The sequence below is a fragment of the Haematobia irritans genome, chromosome 2 (assembly GCF_050003625.1).
Source record: "Haematobia irritans isolate KBUSLIRL chromosome 2, ASM5000362v1, whole genome shotgun sequence".
In the NCBI taxonomy this organism is placed as follows: Eukaryota; Metazoa; Arthropoda; class Insecta; order Diptera; family Muscidae; genus Haematobia; species Haematobia irritans.
The window spans coordinates 152,620,010-152,642,949 of NC_134398.1; the positions used below are offsets into that span (position 1 = coordinate 152,620,010).

At 34.1% G+C, this 22,940-nt stretch overlaps 1 protein-coding gene across 12 annotated transcripts in view; it reads right to left on the reverse strand.

The window, feature by feature from the left end:
- Window positions 1-1,294: 1,294 nt before the first annotated feature.
- Window positions 1,295-22,940, reverse strand: part of LOC142226579 (CD109 antigen-like) — a 95,933-nt gene continuing 74,287 nt past the window's right edge. For 10 of the 12 annotated variants that reach the window (XM_075296675.1, XM_075296670.1, XM_075296676.1 and 7 more), the window contains exons 6-8: window positions 5,058-6,138; window positions 4,473-4,991; window positions 1,295-1,956 (exon numbers count right to left, since the gene is read on the reverse strand). In XM_075296675.1, the coding sequence (XP_075152790.1) occupies window positions 1,408-1,956; window positions 4,473-4,991; window positions 5,058-6,138 (2,149 nt within the window). In that variant the 3' untranslated portion in view covers window positions 1,295-1,407. Of the gene's footprint in view, window positions 1,957-4,472; window positions 4,992-5,057; window positions 6,139-19,096; window positions 19,293-19,600; window positions 19,740-22,940 lie in introns of all 12 variants that reach the window. The other 2 variants (XM_075296667.1, XM_075296677.1) reach the window with 2 other exon arrangements.

Consider the following 22,940-nt stretch of genomic DNA (forward strand, 5'->3'; position numbering starts at 1 on the left):
TATTTGAAAGAAAAGGTGTACGTCGATAAGCCAGCAACAATTCAAGAGCTAAATCATGAGATAATTCGGCACATTAACGGCATAGAACCTCCATTATGCCTCAGCGTCATCGAAAATTTGGACCATCGGATGAAGGTGTGCCACCGAGGTCGCGGCGCCCATTTCGCCGATATTTTGTTCCATACATAATTGAGTAATACCAATATATCATAATAAAATAAAATTACAATAATTTCTCAAATAGTTTGTGTTTTATTCAAAATCAACATCGGCCCTTGAAATTTTAACCACCCTTTATACGATATTTAACAACCATGCCAAAAGTGGTCCATATCAGTCCATAATCATATATAGCCCCATATAAACCGATCCCGATATTTGGTTTTGGAGCCTCTTGGAAGAGCAAATTTCATCCGAGTGAGTTCAAATTTGGTACATTGTGCTAGTATATGGTCGTTAACAACCATGCCTAATTAGGTCGATATCGGTCTATAGTTATATATGGCCCTCAGATAAATCGATCCCTAATCACACAAAAATTGCTCCATATCAAGTTCATAATTGTATATAGCCCCATATAAGCAACCCCCATATCTCAATTCTGGCTCTCTACGTACCGTGCAAAAAGTCCATATCGATTCGTAATTATTTGTAGACTTAACTATACATAACTTTTTTGTCTAATATATACCACGTATGGACTAACTTACAATTTAGAGAACGATGTTAAGAAGTTTTAAGATACCACAACCCAAGTAATTCGATTGTGGATGACAGTCTTTCGTAGAAGTTTCTACGCAATCCATGGTGGAGGGTACTTAAGATTCGCCTGGCCGAACTTACGGCCGTATATACTTGTTTAGTTTAATATATACCACGTATGGACTATGTGTCTATGATATCTTGCCATCGGCAAGTTTTACCGCAACCCAAATAATTCGATTGAGGATGACAGTCTTCAGTAGAAGTTTCTACGCAATCCATGGTGGAGGGTACATAAGCTTCGGCCTGTCCGAACTTACGGCCATATATATTTGTTAAATTTGAGTTTTCGTTTCACGAAAGGTAAAGGATGGCGGCTAGGGAAACTATAAACCTGTCCATACATTTTTTTGTATCTCTTCGTTTTTATTATATTACATTAGCTACCATAGAATTTTATTTGTGCTAACGAAGCCGAACTTTTTCCCAGGGAAAGAACTCCCCACCACTGAGCAAATGATATGGTGAAGCAGTTTCGATACAGTACTCACCTTTTAATCACTTTTCAATAAAATTAAAACATACATACTCGTACATTGTCAATAGAATCTATTTAAACAATTTTAAGGAATAATAATAAACCTTTATGTAATGTATGGAATATCGTTTCTCATAGTGAAAACGTGAATTCCCCTTTAAGTCCTCTCATTTATTGCAACCTTTGCCGCATTCATCCTTTTCGCAAATATCACAAAGTGATGTTTTAACCTCATAGTAAACAGTTGCACGTTGATCTGTGTTGTAATAATCATAGATGGTTATGGCAGCTGGTTTTTGCTTGGCAACTGCATGTGATTTATCAGCGGCAACATTGAAACATACTGGCTGCTCAGCCATCAAACTATCGAAATAGACTATGATGACTGTTTCGGAATTTTTAGTTTCAATTCTTTGAACTTGTGGTGATTGACGAATTTTATCGAAATCATCGTGATCGGCGGTATAACCAGAAGGTAAAGAAATTTCCATAACAGCCATATTCGATTCCTTCAATTCAGTCTCGCCCTGAGGTTGATATTCAGCACAAATATTCATTAATAATTGTTGAGGATTGGGAGATTTCATACGCTCTTGTTTGATAGCAAAACTTGGTTTCTTATCCTTGGAAGCTAGATTATAGCGGTAGGACAGTTGTATCAATGAGGAGCCTTCACCAGTGGCGGTCACAGCAACATGACGTGTCGATTTAGGTAGCTACAGGGGGGCGGGGGGAGAGAGGGAAGAAAACAGACATTAATAATTATATCGTCTGAATATAGTTAAAAAGTATATATGATAGAAAGTTTGACTACTTGGGATCGAATTAAAAAGAAAGGCGAAATACCCTGGGTTACTTATTATAAACATTTCAAAGAATACACAATATTATGTGGCGGGCGACACACAATTCCCGATAGTTATTCTGCGGTCTGGTTGTTTTTCACAGAAAAAAAATTTCACGAAAATGTTTCCAATTAAAATATTAATTGAGTTTTAAAAAATATTCAAATAAAAATTTAATTGATTCAACAACTTTATAAATTGAAACAAAAATCAATCACACAAATTAATAGCATCAATTAATTTTTTAATTTGATCAATTAATTTTTTAATTGACTGTCAATTATTTTTTTAATTAATACTCTCATTTCTGTGATTGAAGACATTTCAATTAAAAAATTAATTGGATCAATTAATTTCGTTATTGAATCAGAAAAAAAATTTTGTGTGTGTTGTAAAAGGTTGTTGCGACTGAGATCATATGTGTCCAGAGTCACGTAGTGGTGAGTCGTGTAGGTTTACTTGCGCAAGCAAAAAGGTGACGAGTGCCTCACCCAGAGAAGGTATATGATCACCTCCCAGAGCAAAATGTTATTTTAGGACAGTGAACATGTAACATATTTGTCGCAACCATATTATTTTCTCGGACATTATGTATCTGACTTCGACAACCATTTCATGTTTGGCGAGAAAACAAATTATTTGTAGCAAAAATTTTTTTGCTCCCTATTCAAAAATAACATTTTGCTCTAGGAGGTGATAATATTCCTTCTCTGCGTGCGTATGTCCCTTGTTTGCAAATGGGACACATGTCAGCTCCATTGCTATTAATCAATGATGGGCAGGAATTGAGGCGGCTGCGATTGTCTAATCCCAATAGGGCCAAAACTACCCTATTCTGCCTGGGGAGGTTTCTCTCCTCCGGTGCTATGGGCGGTGTTCGGACTCCGAGAACAGGATTAATTTTGTACCTTCTAACGGCTTCAGCTACAGTATCCTCAAAAATCCTGTTCAGACCTGCCTGTTATGTGTCTGATCTAGATCAACCCTTACATTCCTGGGTGGTGGTTGTTCGTCCATGGGATGGTGGTTTGGATGGTTACTAAGATAACAACTCAGGATATACGGCTTTGACAACATGTAGTTGTGTCTACGCCCAGGGATGATCTTCGTCTCCTCATAAAGGTGATCACGGGGTGTGCTGCGGAGACATCCTGTCCAGTTTTAACGGCATCGTTCTAGCAGGTCTGTATGTTATTCCACTGCGTAATACTTGTATGGCGCTTCATAGTTTACCACTGACTGACCCATTGCCTTTTAGGTAGTTAACAAGGTTTCTTTGGCCGCACACCAAGTGCTGCCGGCAAGTGACTTGATGTCCTTGTTTCTACTGTGGAGCTTATCACAAATTGCAGTGGCATGGATAGACGACTTGTAAAGGCTGTCGAATGTGACCCCGAGAATCTTGGGGTAATTTATGGTCGTAATGGTTTCGCCATGGACACTAATATTCAACTGCCTGCGTACTTTTTCCGGCCATGTGGCTGAGAATTTGGAGGTGGATATCCTCAGATTTCTCACAGTGAAATAACTGTTAAGATTAGCAAGGTAGACGTTTAATCGATCGAAGATGTCACCAACTTTGGGTCCTGATGCCATGAATGTCCTGATGCCATGATTGCTTATGATACAATCTCAACGTAGTCAGTAGGGGATGGAATGGAGGATATGTAGAGGTTAGGCAGTGCTGGAGATGGTTTCGCGCAGTTGACGACATCGATAGGTTAGGTTAGGTGGCAGCCCGATGTATCAGACTCACTAAGACTATTTAGTCCATTGTGATACCACATTGGTGAACTTCTCTCTTATCACTGAGTACTGTCCGATTCCATGTTAAGCTCAATGACAAGGGACCTCCTTTTTATAGCCGAGTCCGAACGGCGTTCCAAATTGCACTGAAACCACTTAGAGAAGCTTTGAAACCCTTAGAAATGTCACCAGCATTACTGAGGTGGGATAATCCACCGCTGAAAATCTCTTTGGTGTTCGGTCGATGCAGGAATCGAACCCTTGTGTATGCAAGGCGGGCATGCTAACCATTGCACCACGGTGGCTCCCATCGATAACTTCGGCTGTGATAAATTGTGGTGTGTTGTCGACTCAGAGACCACGGATACGACGAATGGCTCTCTTTTTTACTCTATCACTCTCGGGACGCTCGACAAATCTCGCGCACCTCTTCGGATCAGTCAATGTCACGTCGGCAAAAGTGACTGAAATCATCCTCCCTATCATCAATCCTAGTTGCGGGGTTCGAGAGGGGTCTCACTGTTGACCACAACTTACCCTTTCCTCCTGCTTTTAAGTAGGGTTTAGTGATATTGACTTACACCCTTATCTTATATTACCTTATTTCTAATCAAATCATTGTAGAATATGTTTCTACTTACCACATGAGTTCTTAGGAGTAACGAGTTCTCATTGTCCACTTCAAATTTCCCATCAGTGGCTTTTGCTCCCTGATCATCTTGGGCTTCAAATTCAATGGACATTTTACCATTACCAGTTGCTGTATATTTTTCTGCAAAACTAATAAGAGCCTGTAGACCGACCACTGTATCCTGGGTTGAATCAAAACCTCCTAGACTGTTACGTTGGGCAACCAACCATTTGATAATGGGTAATAATTTTCCAGCTTCTTCAGTAGCTACAAGGGATTGTAACATATAGGCGGTGACTTCAATATTATTGGCATGATCTTTATTGGAATTGGACCACCATTTTAGACCATTCTCAAAAGTGGATTTCTGTTCAAGTTTCTCTTTGAGTTTACCAGCATCAGGATGGCTGACCTTATTCAATACCACTAAAGCAATAGCCAAGGCATACACATTATCTTCCTTTTCAATGTGGTCGGCTAAATATTGAATAGCTTTTTGAATTTGGGGTTTATATTTCATGGCATAAGCCTGCAATGAAGAAAAGATTTTGGGAATTACTTTAAGGGTTTCTTTTTAAAGGCGATCTCTACTTACCGAATCTTCCAAGAGAGCCAATAACGCAAATGCCGTGAAGCCCACATCATTTTGATGGGCTGGATGGAATAGTTTACCTTTCTGGGGGAAATGACCATCCTCAGCCTGAGTGTTAGCAACAAATTCCAAAGCCTGATCGATTACTTTGGGATCTATGGTGATGTATTTTGATGCCTGGATAAAGGAACGGGCCACATAGGCTGTTAACCAGCTATTCGGCTCACTGCTCTTCTCACCAAAGGCACTATAGGCTCCATTACTGTGTTTATAGGTCAACTCGCGTTGATAGCCTGATTCCATATAACTTTTGGCATTTTTGGCAACCAAAGGCATATCCTTTTTAATGGCTTCCAGATAGTAAAGAACCAAAATATTGGGAACAAAGTTAACCATATTCTGTTCACCACAACCATAAGGCATGCGCACCAATTTATCAATGTTCTTAATGGTGGGACCCAAAATATCTCCCACCACAGAGAATTCCAGATATTCAGAATCTAAAACAGCCTCCTTGGGTATGGAAGCATTGAGGTTATATTTCACTGGTTCCATATTGGGATTACTAACGAATATGGCTTCATTTTCATAATGGGTAACACCTTCGGGTTCAACTTTAAGTTTTTGATGGATAGCATCTCCAGCCAGTGGTGTAATGGCCTTTATCTTTAAGGTAATATCGCCCACCTTATTGGGTCTAATCATAAACGATACAGTTTGTCCACCATTTGAGGGAACGCTGATGTGTTTGGTTCTTTGTTGTTCTTCCAGGACGGTTTCTTCAATATCATTGGTTGCCTCAGTGAAATCATATTCTTGATCTGTATTTTCCATGGTAACCTCGGCTTCCAAGGCCTTTTCCATATAATTAAATACCACAATGGGTATGGAAATAACTTCACCTCTCTTCACGGAGTAAGGAAGGTTTGTACTCAAAAAGAATGGTTGGAAGACACGGATCTTGGTAGCATTTTCAGACATGGCAAAGCCGGTCTTCTCATTTATAGCGAAACCGGTAACAACCCAAGAGGTGATGGTATCTGGAATTTTCTTCGTCAGTGTAGCTAAACCATTGGCATCAGTACTAAGATGGGTAGAAGATGGAAGTTGTTGAAAGTAAATAAAATAATAATATTAGCTTTTAATTGTTTTTCAAAAAATTTTGAATTCAACACATAAAACATTTTCGAAATACACAAAAAGCCATAATCCATCAAAAGCTTATTAGTGTTTGTGATTGAATGAATGAATAATTAGGAGTTGGTTAGGAGAACATGCATAATTGTGCTATGGAATGATGATCTTATTTATTAGTATCATGCAAAACATCTAAGCTTTATTTTATATAAAGAAGAGTTTACACTAGAAACAACCAAATTTGAAAAATCTGTGAATTCAACTCATATTCAAAGAAAAAGCTATGTTGAATTTAAATCTTATTCAAACATGTGTGTTTATTAGATTTTTTTTATGACCATTTAGTATGAGAGACTTAAGTAAAGCACAGGTAATAGTAACTTAGAAATGGAAATATTTGTGTTATTTGCATATGCATTTAAGTAAAAATTTGTAGAAAAAAACTTGGTTCTAATAATCTATTAAAAAATCAGTTTTCATTGGTAAATTTGATTTCAGATAGTTCTGGTATTATTGTTGTTCCTTAAACATTACTAGCTATCTTTTCATAAAACAAAAGTTTCCCAAAATTGAATTGAAAACATAAACATTTAAATTCGATTTGAATTCTATTAGTAATCAATGGTTTACCAATTAAATTCAATATCAAAGTATTCAATTTTGGTAAATAAATTGGGAAAACTCCACTAGAAAAATAGTTTTCTTTTCAGACGAACGAAATTTTAGACAAACTATGTTTTCTTTTGAAGCTAATAAATTTTCTTTCAAAACTATTTAAAAGTTTGGTGACAATCCTTAGATCGTTTATCATAAATATGACTTTATTTGCTCCTAAAGAAAATACTTTATATTAAATGGGAATTTCGTTTGTTTAAAATTTCGTAACGGAGGAAAATTTTCTTTCCTTGGAAAAGTTTTCTTTCGCAACATTTAGTTTATGAATGTAATGAAATTTAATCGGTTATTATATATTTTTGAATTTAGATTTTATCTAGTCGTATTTCATATTTTTTTTTTATGTTTATTAGGTCCTTTTTAAAGTCCTTCATTCCCAATTGTAATCAATTGGCATATCAATTAACGTTTGGAGCTTCTTCCTGTATTACAGTTTTATATCTAGACTTTATGAGTTTGAATATTATGGTAGAGATCTAAAATTAAAAAAAAAAGTATGGCCGGTTCCAATGATTTTGTCTTTACTTTAATAATTTTGGTATTGATTCCGTGCCAAAGAAGCGGCGAATTCAAGTAAGGATACTTTTAAGACACAATTCTCTTTTAAATTTGGGTTTTGTGTACTTGACTCTAGGAAACAAATTTCAATTTTTCACTTTTTCAGCTTATTTTCTTCATATGCATCAAAATCCTTTAAAAATAAGTTAACGACAACTTTATTTTCCAAATTCAGACACGACAAGTAAAAAATGTCTTTAATATAAAGTCTTGAAAAACATGTCGCATTTTTGAACGATTTTTTGCTTTGTAGTAAAGATGCAAAAATTAAACAAATTTAAAGACAATTTCATTAATTTTAAAGATTTTTCCTGAATTATTAAAGCCAAGTAGACCTTGCCCCAAACAATTTTTTTTCATGTTATGATACCCATTTTTAAGTCCAATCGCTTAATTATAAGGACAACACTAAAAAAAACTTTAGACCTTATAATACATAGATGAGCCATGGGTGTCAAACTATGTTTGACAGTTCCGAAGATTAAGAATAAACGAGAAAAATAAGAGCACGCTTACAATCTCTTTCGTTTTCCTTTTTGTAGTTTACCAATTTTACACAAAATTAGAACGTTTACGACGCGACAGATGATTTATAAATAAATTAATACATTAAAAGTTCATATTTGAACAAAAAATTGTGACCAAAACCGCGAAAATACGAAGTTTAATTTTGAGAAGCATTGCTCTTTACGAATAACACAAAAGCAAATGCGCGAAAATTAATGTTTGGGACTGACTCTTTACAAAACAAGTAAGGAAAGTCTAAAGTCGGGCCGGGCCGACTATATTATACTCTTCACCACTGTGTAGATGTAAATTTTCGATACCATATCACATCCGTCAAATGTGTTGGGGCCTATATATAAAGGTTTGTCCCAAATACATACATTTAAATATCACTCGATCTGGACAGAATTTGTTAGACTTCTACAAAATCTATAGACTCAAAATTTAAGTCGGCTAATGCACTAGGGTGGAACACAATGTTAGTAAAAAAATATGGGAAACATTTAAATCTGAAGCAATTTTAAGGAAACTTCGCTAAAGTTTATTTATGATTTATAGCTCGATATATATGTATTATAATTTTAGGAAATTAGACTCATTTTTACAACTTTTCGACTAAGCAGTGGCGATTTTACAAGGAAAATGTTGGTATTTTGACCATTTTTGTCGAAATCAGAAAACACATATATATGGGAGCTATATCTAAATCTGAACCGATTTCAACCAAATTTGGCACGCATAGCAACAATGCTAATTCTACTCCCTGTGCAAAATTTCAACTAAATCGGAGTTAAAAATTGGCCTCTGTGGTCCTATGAGTGTAAATCGGGCGAAAGATATATATGGGAGCTATATCTAAATCTGAACCGATTTCAACCAAATTTGGCACACATGACTACACTACTAATTGTATTTATAGTGCAAAATTTCAACCAAATTGGGCCAAAACTCTGGCTTCTAGGACCATATTAGTCAATATCGGGCGAAATATATATATGGGAGCTATATTTAAATCTGAACCGATTTCAATAAAATTTACCACACTTGACTACACTACCAATTGTACTCCATGTGCAAAATACTAATTGTATTTATAGTGCAAAATTTCAACCAAATTGGGCCAAAACTCTGGCTTCTAGGACCATATTAGTCAATATCGGGCGAAATATATATATGGGAGCTATATTTAATTCTGAACCGATTTCAATAAAATTTAGCACACTTGACTACACTACCAATTGTACTCCATGTGCAAAATTTCAACCAAATTGGGCCCAAACTCTGGCTTCTGGGGCCATATAAGTCCATATCGGGCAAAAGATATATATGGGAGCTATATCTAAATCTGAACCGATTTCAATCAAATTTTGCACACTCGACTATACTACCAATTGTACTCCTCGTGCAAAATTTCAAGCAAATCGGGATAAAACTCTGGCTTCTGGATCCATATAAGTGCATATCGGGCGAAAGATATATATGGGAGCTATATCTAACTCTGAACCGATTTCTTCCAAAATCAATAGGGTTCTATTCTGACCAAAAACAGGAAAATGTGCCAATTTTGAAGTCGATTGGACTTAAACTGCGACCTAGACTTTGATCACAAAAATGTGTTCACAGACAGACGGACGGACGGACGGACAGACGGACAGACGGACATGGTTATATCGACTCAGGGAACCATCCCGAGCATTATTGCCAAAGACACCATGTGTCTATCTCGTCTCCTTCTGGGTGTTACAATCATATGCACTAACTTATAATACCCTGTTCCACAGTGTGGCGCAGGGTATAAAAATGGTTTCTCAATGTCAAAAAAACTTTGAACTTAAATCTATTTTTTATACCCTGCGTCACACTGTGGAACAGGGTATTATAAGTTAGTGCATATGTTTGTAACACCCAGAAGGAGACGAGATAGACACATGGTGTCTTTGGCAATATTGATCAGGGCGGGTCCCTGAGTCGATATAGCCATGTCCGTCCGTCCGTCTGTCTGTGAACACATTTTTGTGATCAAAGTCTAGGTCGCAATTTAAGTCCAATCGCCTTCAAATTTGGCACATGTTCCTAATTTGCGTCAGAATAGAACCCTATTGATTTTGGAAGAAATCGGTTCAGATTTAGATATAGCTCCCATATATATCTTTCGCCCGATATGCACTAATATGGACCTAGCAGCCAGAGTTTTATACCGATTTGCTTGAAATTTTGTACAAACATAACACTTAGTCGTATAGTCAAGTGTGCAAAATTTGATTGAAATCGGTTCAGATTTAGATATAGCTCCCATATATATCTTTCGACCGATATGTACTTATATCGCCCCAGAAGCCAGATTTTTGGCCGAATTTGGTTGAAATTTTGCACTAGGCGTACAATTAGTAGTATATTCAAGTGTGCAAAATTTGATTGAAATCGGTTCAGATTTAGATATAGCTCCCATATACATCTTTCGCCCGATATGGACTAATATGGTTCTAATAGCCAGAGTTCTGGCCCAATTTGGTTGAAATTTTGCACAGGAAGTAGATTTAGCATTGTAGCTATGCGAGCCAAATTTGATTGAAATCGGTTCAGATTTATATATAGCTCCCATATATAGCTTTCGCCCGATATGGACTAATACGGTCCCAGAAGCCAGAGCTCTACCCCAATTTGGTTGAAATTTTGCAATAGGAGTACAATTAGTAGTGTAGTCAAGTGTGCCAAATTTTATTGAAATCGGTTAAAATTTAGATATATCTCCCATATATATCTTTCGCCCGATTTACACTCATATGACCACAGAGGGCAATTTTTTTGCTCCGATTTAGGTGACATTTTGCACAGGGAGTAGAATTAGCATTGCAGCTATGCGTGCCAAATTTGGTTGAAATCGGTTCAGATTTAGATATAGCCGACAAAAATGGTCAAAATACCAACATTTTCCTTGTAAAATTGCCACTGCTTAGTCGAAAAGTTGTAAAAATGACTCTAATTTTCCTAAACTTCTAATACATATATATCGAGCCATAAACCATAAATAAACTTTTGCGAAGTTTCCTTAAAATTGCTTCAGATTTAAATGTTTCCCATATTTATACACTGCGCCACACTGTGTAACAGGGTATTATAAGTTAGTGCATATGTTTGTAAAACACAGAAGGAGACGAAATAGACACATGGTGTCTTTGGCAATAATGCTCAGGGTGGGTCCCTGAGTCGATATAACCATGTCCGTCTGTCCGTCTGTTAGTGAACACATTTTTTTGATCAAAGTCTAAGTCGCAATTTAAGTCCAATCGCCTTCAAATTTGGCACATATTCCTAATTTTGGTCAGAATAGAACCCTATTGATTTTGGAAGAAATCGGTTCAGATTTATATATAGCTCCCATATATATCTTTCGCCCGATATGCACTAATATGGACCCAGCAGCCAGAGTTTTATACCGATTTGCTTGAAATTTTGTACAAACATAACACTTAGTCGTATAGTCAAGTGTGCACAATTTGATTGAAATCTGTTCAGATTTAGATACAGCTCCCATATATATCTTTCACCCGATATGGACTTATATGGCTCCAGAAGCCAGATTTTTGGTCAGATTTGGTTGAAATTTTGCACTAGGAGTACAATTAGCAATATAGTCATGTGTGCCAAATTTGATTGAAGTCGGTTCAGATTTAGATATAGCTCCCATATATATGTTTTTCTGATTTCGACAAAAATGGTCAAAATACCAACATTTTCCTTGTTTTTTTTTTTGAATTTTTTTTTCTTTAAATCAAAAATTCAATATCTCAGTTAATTTAAAGACATTTTCTTTAAACCAAAAAGATTTTCTTTGCTTTAAAGAAAATGTTCCTTAGTTTAAAGGCATACGACTTTAACGGAGGGACATACATATCCAAGATTTGTGTTCTGAAACAATGTTTTAAAATAACTTCCCTTAATTAAAATTTACATTAAAAAAAAAAAAAAAACAAATATTCTTACTAGTGTATAAATTGCGTATCCTAAAATTTAGGTTTTCATAATCATTGATATTAACTGAATATTTTTTTTTAGTGTGGAATCGATTCAATCTCCACCAAGAAACGTTGTCTGAATGATTCAGAGTTATAATTTAAAACATGGACGATTATCACGAGAAATCATTAACATTTATTTTATATGAAATATATACAAGAGTGAGAAAATATTTGTAGGTATTTACATGGAAAAAAATTTACAAAATGCTTTAAAAATAAAGCTATATGATAGATTTTGTGCAATTGGAGTATGGGATACACCGAGAAGTGTTAGAATATTTACAGCGTTAAAAAATGTTTGATTTAATTTGTTTTTTTTTTTTTTTTTTTTTTTTTTTAAATAAAATTCGGTTTTTCAAATATAATTTAAATTTTACTTATTCATTCGCAGTGTATCCCAAATCCAAACATCTATGAAATTTTGGCGTAACTGCACTTGAGGTTCCCCCATGGAAATGTCCGTACCCTCATCGGTTACAATTAGATGCAAAGGCTTATGGTTATGTTTCCTATAGGGTTTAATGTAGACTATAAGAAAAATATATGATATTAAATTAGTTATTAATATTTTGCTTAAGATTTCAAAGTATTTTTATGGAAATTTAGAAGAACTAACTTTCCTTGATGTTTAATAATGATTTTCACTGAAGTCAGTTGTTTTTTGACGTACATATCTGATTGATTGTCAGTTTATATTTTGTTTAAGATTTTAAAGTTCTCTTATTAGAATGTCTATTTTTTTCCTTGATTTTCATTAAAGTTTTAAATTCTTGTGTTTTTCTTCTTTGTTGCTATATGTATGAGCAAAAAACAAAAAAAAAAAAATAATTTTCATTTATATGTATTTATGCACCAGCAAAAGCAAAGCATTGGCTTCTTATTTAACCCTCTGTAGCTGACGTCTTGGTCTGACCGACACCGAAAAAGTTAATTTTCTTGCGTGTTTTCCTAAAGTACGAAGCATCAATGTCTCCGCTCTCAGTACATTTTCTTTTTATTTAAAATATTTTAGATTTGTTTGCTTAATAACCATATGCTTTTAAGGAAAATATAGCCAAAAACTTTTTAATTCGAAATGTGAACGTAGGATATCAATTTAGAAATGAAGTCTGCTGGACCCCACGTCAGTTTTATTGTTAAAATCAGACCACCTCAGCTACAGAAGGTTAATAATACCAAGCAGTTTAGATTTTTTTCTTTTTAGTTAAACAGAATGCAATGGTCAGAGAACTGTAGCTTCTTCTATTCAAGCTATGCGTGGACACAATAATCATAAATGAATTTAAACAAATTTTGGTATATATGGTAATAGTGTCCATTTTATTTTCCGTTGTAAACTCTTCGTCTCTGCATCGATTTGAACCAAATTGGGGGTCGTAAATATGGGAATTTTACTTCCATTTTTTATACAATTTTACATATGGGCAAAACCTTTTTATATATTGGCAAAACATCAAAATCTCTGAGCCCCTTTGCCACTCTTGTCTTGGTCTAACCCACCTGAAAGAGGTTCTTAAGAGGTTTATGGGGACATGGCTAAGGGCTGGTTGTACTAAACCGTTATTGGACTTTGGAATGAGTCCTTACTCTAAAGTGTAAATGTGCACCTTCAATGACAAACCCACCATAAAGCGACCTGAAATGGGGTAAAACTATAGAAACCAGGGATTTGTCAGTTCTGGGCTTGATGCATTTCCCGTAGGGTTATTTATAACCATTAACCAGAACATGTATCTGCATATTTACAAATTTAATAAAGGTTTTATTAATTATTAGCACAAATAAAAAGTATCTTTTTATATACATTTGAGTATTTGTAAGTAAGTTTGTCACGTCTTTAGGACAATTATGGTATTTTAATACTTTTTCTTATACAGCATGGGGAATATTTTCTTGAAACTAAAAAAGCAACACATATAAGAAAAATAATTTTATTCGAATAGTTGAGCATTGAGTTCATATTCATCCCAGCTTTTAACTGGGACACTCCACAATGACCGAGAGCAAATGAAAAAAATTAAAATATACCAGAATTTTATGAAATTTCTTCAATCACGAAAATGAAAATATTGTTCAAAAAATTATTAGAAATAAAACGTTAAAAAAATGATTAAAAAGTTAATGGCATTTTGTCGCAACTTTCAATTTATTTTTTAATTGTTACAATTTAAAATTTGATTGATTTGTCGAAAAATTCAATTAAGTGTTTAATTGGTGATATCAATTATTTACTATATAAATGAATTACATTTTATGTAATTTTACTTATTCCTTCTTATGGATTTTTCGGTTATAATTTTTGCCCATACATTTTTCAATTTCAATTTTTTAACTGAAAATATATTTTTTTATTTAGTTAAAATGATAATTGAGATAATTAATATTTTAATTAAAAATGTATACATCTTCAATCATTTAATTGACTTTTTTTATTTTGATGAAAAATTAATTGTATTTTTTATTTTGTTAAGATGACAAGTGGGATAATGAAAATTTTTATTTTCCATTAGTTTTTAATTGGCTTTATATTTTATTTTGGTTAAAAATTAATTGTAACAATTATTTGATTATATTTTCAAAATCAATCAACTTTTTTATTGGGAATATTTTGGTCACATTTTTTTCTGTGTAGGATATCCTGGTTAGGCAGATCGTACAATAACTCAATATTGAACGTCCTGTAAACGTGATTTTTCCACGTATGTATTAGACATAACAGTTTGGCTGATAAGTCCCCGGTCTGACACATAGATGGCGTCGCTAGTGCTAAATGCATATTATTTTTATATAGTACCAACTTTCAAATGATTCGTGTCAATTTGACGCCTGTAAGTCAATTAGTTTGTGAGATAGAGCGTCTTTTGTGAAGCAACTTTTGTTATTGTGAAAAAAAATGGAATTTCGTGTTTTGATAAAATACTGTTTTCTGAAGGGGAAATATACGGTGGAAGGAAAAACTTGGCTTGATATTGAGTTTCCGGACTCTGCCCCAGGGAAATCAACAATAATTGATTGGTATGCAAAATTCAAGCGTGGTGAAATGAGCACGGTGGACGTTGAACGCAGTGGACGCCCGAAAGAGGTGGCGAAAACATCAAAAATCCACAAAATGATTTTGAATGGCCGTAAAATGAAGTTGATCGAGATAGCAGAGGCCTTAAAGATATCAAAGGAACGTGTTGGTCATATCATTCATCAATATTTGGATATGCGGAAACTCTGTGCAAAATGGGTGCCGCGCGAGCTTACATTTGACCAAAAACAACAACGTGTTGGAGATTCTGAGAGGTGTTTCCAGCTGTTAACTCGTAATACACCCGAGTTTTTCCGTCGATATGTGACAATGGATGAAACATGGCTCCATCGCTACACTCCTGAGTCCAATCGACAGTCGGCTGAGTGGACAGCGACCGGTGAACCGTCTCCGAAGCGTGGAAAGACTCAAAAGTCCGCTGGCAAAGTAATGGCCTCTGTTTTTTGGGATGTGCATGGAATAATTTTTATCGATTATCATGAGAAGGGAAAAACCATCAACAGTGACTATTATATGGCGTTATTGGAGCGTTTGAAGGTCGAAATCGCGGCAAAACGGCCCCATATGGAGAAGAAAAAGTGTTGTTCCACCAAGACAACGCAACGTGCCACAAGTCATTGGGAACGATGCCAAAAATTCATGAATTGGGCTTCGAATTGCTTCCCCACCCACCGTATTCTCCAGATCTGACCCCCAGCCAATTTTCTTTTTTGTTCTCACACCTCAAAAGGATGCTCGCAGGGAAAAAATTTGGCTGCAATGAAGAGGTGATCGCCGAAACTGAGGCCTATTTTGAGGCAAAACCGAAGGAGTACTACCAAAATGGTATCAAAAAATTGGAAGGTCGTTATAATCGTTGTATCGTTCTTGAAGGGAACTATCTTGAATAATAAAAACGAATTTTGACAAAAAAATGTGTTTTTCTTTGTTAGACCGGGGACTTATCAGCCAACCTGTTAATAACATTTTATTCTAATTTAAGAAAATCGCACAATTTCAAGAACAAATGCAATTAGAATTTCTAAGAATTTCTGTGGTGAGCCGGAGACGGAGTCTGAAGATTTTTCTGGAGTCGGAGCCAGAGTCGTAGAAATTTGGCTCAACACCGACTCCGGCGAAACAAAATTTGAACAACACTTTGTAACTAAATTATTTCGACAAATTAGATTCCATCGGGGTTTTTAATCGAACAACGAAAAACGAAGTACTGGATTTCAGGCCTTTCAAATTGTATTTATATGGGTGAAATTTCACGGTGATATAAAAAACTAGGTTTTACTAGAATATGGGCTGAATTGATCAATTGTATTGTCCACTATCAGGACTTTGGTATTCACCATTTTACTTCTATAGAAACAATATTCGTAACTGTCCACATATTCATGTCATCTGTTGTATGGTAGTGGTTATTTAAAATTCCACCTGTTTATTTTATATGTATATCTGACACATTACACTTTTCAATATCTAAACTTTCTATCTGATTAGTGCAACATTCTGATTTTTGTGTATTTTTCTGTTTTATATAGATTTATTTTTTATAAAATGCCTCTACAGACAAAGTTCAGGATGGCCACATTTTTAATCAAATTTGCAATCTTTTGGGAAATTTTATCCGATCCGGTTGAAACTTGGTGCTTGGTGTTAGTATATGGTCTGTAACAACCATGCAAAAATTGGTCCATATCGGTCCATAATTATATATAGCCCCCATATGAACCGATTCCCAGATTTTACCTCTGGAGCCCCTTGGAGGAGCAAAATTTATCTGATCCGCTTGAAATTTGGTACGTGGTGTTAGTATAATGTATCTAACAACCATGCAAAAATTGGTCCATATCGGTCAATAATTATATATAGCACCCATACAAACCGATCCCCAAATTTGACCTCCGGAACCTCTTGGAGGAGCAAAATTCATCCGATTCGGTTGAAATTTGGTACATTGCGCTAGTATATGGTCGCTAACAACCATGCCAAAATTGGTCCATATCGGGCTATAGTTATATATAGCCGATCCGCAATCACATAAAAATTGGTCCATATCGGTTCATATTCATGGTTGCTACTCGAGCCAAAAATAATCTACCAAAATTTTATCTCTATAGAAATTTTTGTCAAAATTTTATTACTATAGAAATTTTTTGCAAAATTTTATTTCTATGGAAAATTTTGTCAAAATTTTATTTCTATGGAAAATTTTGTCAAAATTTTATATCTATAGAAAATGTTGTTAACATTTAATTTCTATAGAAAATTTTGTCAAAATTTATTTCTACAGAAAATTTTGTCAAAATTTATTTCTACAGAAAATTTTGACAAAATTTTATTTCTATAGAAAATTTTGTCAACATTTTATTTCTATAGAAAATTTTGTCAAAATTGTATTTCTATAGAAAAATTTTGTCAAACTGAATTATATACGTATTTAATCGGCCATTTTTTAGTTTAATATATACCACGTATGGACTATGTTAACTTACAATTTAGAAGACGGTGTTAAGAAGTTTTAAGATACCTTTCCATCGGCAATTGTTAGGTTAGGTTAGGTGGCAGCCCGATGTATCAGGCTCACAGTGAACTTCTCTCTTATCACTGAGTGCTGCCCGATTCCATGTTAAGCTCAATGACAAGGGACCTCCTTTTTATAGCCGAGTCCGAACGGCGTTCCACATTGCAGTGAAACCACTTAGAGAAGCTTTGAAACCCTCAGAAATGTCATCAGCATTACTGAGGTGGGATAATCCACCGTTGAAAAACTTTTTTTGGTGTTCGGTCGTAGCAGGAATCGAACCCACGACCTTGTATATGCAAGGCGGGCTAACCATTGCACCACGGTGGCAAGTGTTACCGCAACCCAAGTAATTCGATTGTGGATGGCAGTCTTTACCCTCCATGGTGGAGGGTACATAAGATTCGGCTGGGCCGAACTTACTGCTGTATACACAGAAAAAAATTTAATGAAAAATTTTCCCATTAAAATTTTAATTGAGTTTTAAAAAATATTCAATTAAAAATTTATTTGAATCAACAAATGTTTTAATTGAAATAAAAATCAATCACACAAATTATTAGTATCAATTAATTTTTTAATTGGATCAATTAATTTTTTAATTGACTGTCAATTAATTTTTTAATTGATACTATCATTTCTGTGATTGAAGACATTTCAATTAAAAAAATAATTGGATCAATTAATTTCTTGATTGAATCAGGAAATTTTTTTTTTGTGTGTACGGCCGTATATAATTGTTTTAAATAAAACTGTTCATAAATATGCAATGATATCCGCTCTTTTATTTATTTTTCGTGATCGGAAAATATCAAACAAATATTTTCATAGTCCGACTCGATTTGTTTTGAGGCCACAAGTAGAATACACAATTGAATGAGTAAACTCACTAATATGTCTTTCAAGTAACATATATCACCATTTGCTCTCAGTTTATTCTCTCATTGTGTTATACCAGATAAATACCAAAATAAATGCAATCACATTTATCCATAACAAAATATGTCTCTCACGTAGAGCTATTGCTCTCCTTTGATTCTCTCATTGTGTTATGTTAAGGTCTTTCGTTATCTATCTCCGTCGGCATATTCATCTTTTGTCTCCATTTTCTCTCTCTCTCTCTCTCTCTCTCTCTCTCTGACGTTTCTAAACATACATATGTTTACATCCACATTATTTTTCGGAAATTGTAATGTCTCAAAAATAATATGTTCTAACATGTTATTACATATATTTAACAAACATATTATACTCGTTTATGAATCTCATATTTTTACACTTAAAAATAATGTGTTAAAAATTTGGATTCAAAACTCAGAAACATATGAAAAACGCTCTTTTTCGTTCATGTGGAGGATCTTTCCCATACTATAAACATTGTGAAGTATTCCATTTAAGCTATTAACAATAAATATAACATATTTTTAATCATATTAAATCAACAAATATAAGCAATTTTATTTTTATTAACATTTTTGTGACCAAACACCTAAACACTCTTTTAGCTGAAACAATAAAATCAAAGACAAACAGATTTTAATTTTGAGCAGACAATGGACAAAATAGAAACGAAATCATAAAAAAGTCAATAGATGCCTACTTTTTATCATCAAATATCCAAGAGTCCGGGAAATATTCCCGTATTGCATTACTATCGGATTCATCGAACAATGGCTTTTCTGTTGTCATTGGAAGCAATTGTGAACTTGTCGCCGTCGACGTGGGGGTAATAGAAGCTGTCGAATTTTGACGTTTTAGTGCTACACCCATTGCAGCAACTTTTTGAGTAGATGACACTTCAAAGATACGAAATTTATAATAAATTACATTTAAAAAAATTGTTTTGTTTTTTTTTTTAGCATATTATTCTGTATTTTAAACCCACTCATTCTGTATTAAAAAAATCATTCAAATTTTAATGCATCGAAATATTGAGATTATATTTTTGAGGTTTACTGCTGTCTTGATGCATATTTTTAACGATTTTCTACATCATGAAAATACGATACTGTTTACGGATGATTAGCTTTTCTACGATGAATTTTAAATGTATGCCCATTTATTTCCAAATCCAAATGTAATGAAATTGATAAAAGAAAATTACTTTTCAAAATTTTGAAAAATCCACGTATTTGTCCGCAGCAGCTTCCTTATTTTGGGACGCCTTGGTTTGGAAACAGAAGCATCATCAACTATGCCAAATCTTGATGCTAAGCTTAAGGGTCTTTTGAAACTATTAAAGTCTATAATAGTATTCATATCCAAGAAATGAAGAAGAAAATTTCGTTTAATTAATTTCTAAATAAATAATGTTATCTAAATGAAAAAGTATTTTTGGGATGAAATACGAATAAGTTCATAAACGTTATATTTGACATTTTTCAAAGTCGCTAAATATCGACAAAAAAACTCTTGGGCAAGACTACCCCCATATTCCGATATTCGCAAACGCAATAATGTATTTGTCTTACAACGGAAAAATTGTGATACTTCTAGACTTCAATCCAATCTCAATTTGAACTTCGCATTAAAGAGATTTCGCCAAACAGAAATGTTGCATTTCCAAATATCGGAACATGGGCGTACAACTGTATCTGATAGGGTGAAATTCAATTGGAAGAGTCACATAACATAACTGGCGTTCAATCTTCTAGTAAAAAAAACTTTTTTCGAATTTTGTCTGGAATATGACCTCATTAGGTTCTTTTGAAAAAAAAAAAACCAAGAGCTTGAAAAGTTTTCGAATCCTGTTGTAAAACTTATGCCGCGCATACCCACAACAATTTGTATACCCTCCACCATAGGATGGGGGGTATATTAACTTTGTCATTCCGTTTGTAACACATCGAAATATTGCTCGAAGACCTGATAAAGTATATATATTCTGGTCGTGGTGAAATTCGGAGTCGATCTGAGCATGTCCGTCCGTCCGTCCGTACTTCCGTCCGACAGTCTGTTGAAATTACGCTAACTTCCGAACTAAACAAGCTATCGACTTGAAACTTGGCGCAAGTAGTTGTTATTGATGTAGGTCGGATGGTATTGCAAATGGGCCATATCGGTCCACTTTTACGTATAACCCCCATATAAACGGACCCCCAAATTTGGCTTGCGAATCCTCTAAGAGAAGCAAATTTCCTTCAAACCGGCTGAAATTTGGTACATGGTGTTAGTATATTGTCTCTAACAACCATGCAAAAATTGGTCCACATCGGTCCATAATTATATATAGCCCCCATATAAACCGATCCCCAGATTTGGCTTGCGGAGCCTCTAAGAGAAGCAAATTTCATCCGATCCGGCTGAAATTTGGTACATGGTGTTAGTATATGGTCTTTAACAACCATGCAAAAATTGGTCTACATCGGTCCGTAATTATATATAGCCCCCATATAAACCGATGTCCAAAAAATTATTAAATTTAAAATTTGGTCGGACCAAATCGAATTTGGTTTTTTTTTTAATTTTGGCAAAATTTTCTGTTGAAATAAAATTTTGACAAAAATTTATATAGAAACCGATAACTTTCAATAGAACTAAAATATTGGCTAAATTTTCTATAGAAATAAAATTTTTGTTAAATTTTCTATAGAAATGGAATTTTGAAAAAAAACCTAAAGAAATGAAAATTTTGACAACATTTTCTATAGAAATAAAATTTTGTCAAAATCGTCTATAGAAATAAAAAAAAATTTTGATAAAGTTTTCTGTAGAAAAAAAATTTGGACAAACTCGTCTATAGAAATAAAATTTTGACAAAATTTTCTATATAGAAATAAAAATTTTGAACAGAAATAAAAATTTGACAAAATTTTCTATTGAAGAAAAAAATTATATTAATGTAATTTGGAAAAATAGTCCACTCACTCAAAAAAAAAAAAATAAAAGTGAACTCTCTATTTCACTAAAGCCAATTTAACTTTATTTTAGTTCATGGAATTATTAATTTTGGAGGAAGTTTCCTTTACTCTAATAATTTTTTGTGTACGTTAGTTAAATTAACTAAAACCGAGGAAAAAAATATACTCCAATGAAGCATAAAGATGAACTAAATTCGTGTCTTCCACAAAATAGTTCAGAATTTCTTTAAATTTGTAAATTTTACCAAAAATGTGTCCTTCATGAACTTCGTATATCACTAAAGACATTCTTGCAATTTTGAACTCCAAGTTTTCCCTTCAAACTACAAAATTTTCTTTAACAAGTGGAAAAACGTAGTTATGTCTAATAAATTTTCTTGAATTTGTCGAAAAATATTTACTTATTTTTATGACATCGGCGTGATGCCAACGCTTGTAATACTGTTTAGTTAAAAATTTCTACAAATATTAAAATTTTCTAAAATTAACCGAAAGTTTTCTTCCAGGTGGGTTCACTGTTTTTTCTGTGCTGGTACGCATTTTGGTCCAATTTTGGAAATATTTTGGTCCGAAATAAAAATTCATTGTGGCAACTCTGTTACAGTCTTTATTAGAACTTTCTACACAATCAATGGTGGAGGGTACATTAAAAACGGCCCGGCCGAACTTACGGTTGTATATACTTGTTTTTAGTTCATTTTACTTTCGCCCTGATTATTTACTCCTTTGAATTCTTTTCTGTCTATTAAAAAATAGCATTTCTTTAGGTTGCTGCCAGCATTTTAAAAATGTTCACTATGTACGTACAAAATGGAGCAATCGTTAAAAAAACTGTAAGAAGAGTACCGAAAAAGCTCAGGGCACAATGCCAGAGGCAGTAGAGATAAAGATGAAGACAATGATATGGCTTTGGATAAGAATAATTGCCCTCCTTCATGTGTCGTTAGTTGCAAGGACATCGGAGGAGAGTAAGTTCACCATGCAAATATTGCGCAGTGCACTGACTAGCTCGGACAACTTGTAGACCAGGTCTACAGGTTCAAAATTTTCCTTTATTGGTTAAAGATAATCCTTTATCTTCGCATTAACCATGAACTGTTTGATATGTTGCAATCAAACCAAAACAAAAAAAAAAAAAAAAAAATAAAGACAGATAGACGGTCATAGCGTAATCGGCTCAAAATTTCATTCTAAGACAATCGGTATAATAAACGATGGGTTTCAGGCTAATCATTTTTGGCGTTATATACAAATGCATAAACTTATTATACCCTGTACCACAGTAGTGGTGCAGGGTATCAAAAGATGCGCATTTTCATTGCTCAACATAGTAAAAACAAATTACGAAGTTTAACTTGAACAGCAGAAATTATTTTAGAAGTTAACTAAAGGGTGATACGGTCAAAATTTGGTCAATATAAACTTGACGTATTTCTTTCAATTTTGCATTTAAAAAACCTGAACACCCCTCATTTTGAAGGTGTATGTGTGTAGAATGTTGCTCCTATTTTGATTTTGGAATTCACTCTTCAGTTGTCAAAATTCCGTCCAAGCAAGAAGAGCAGCGTATCAAAATTTTGCTCG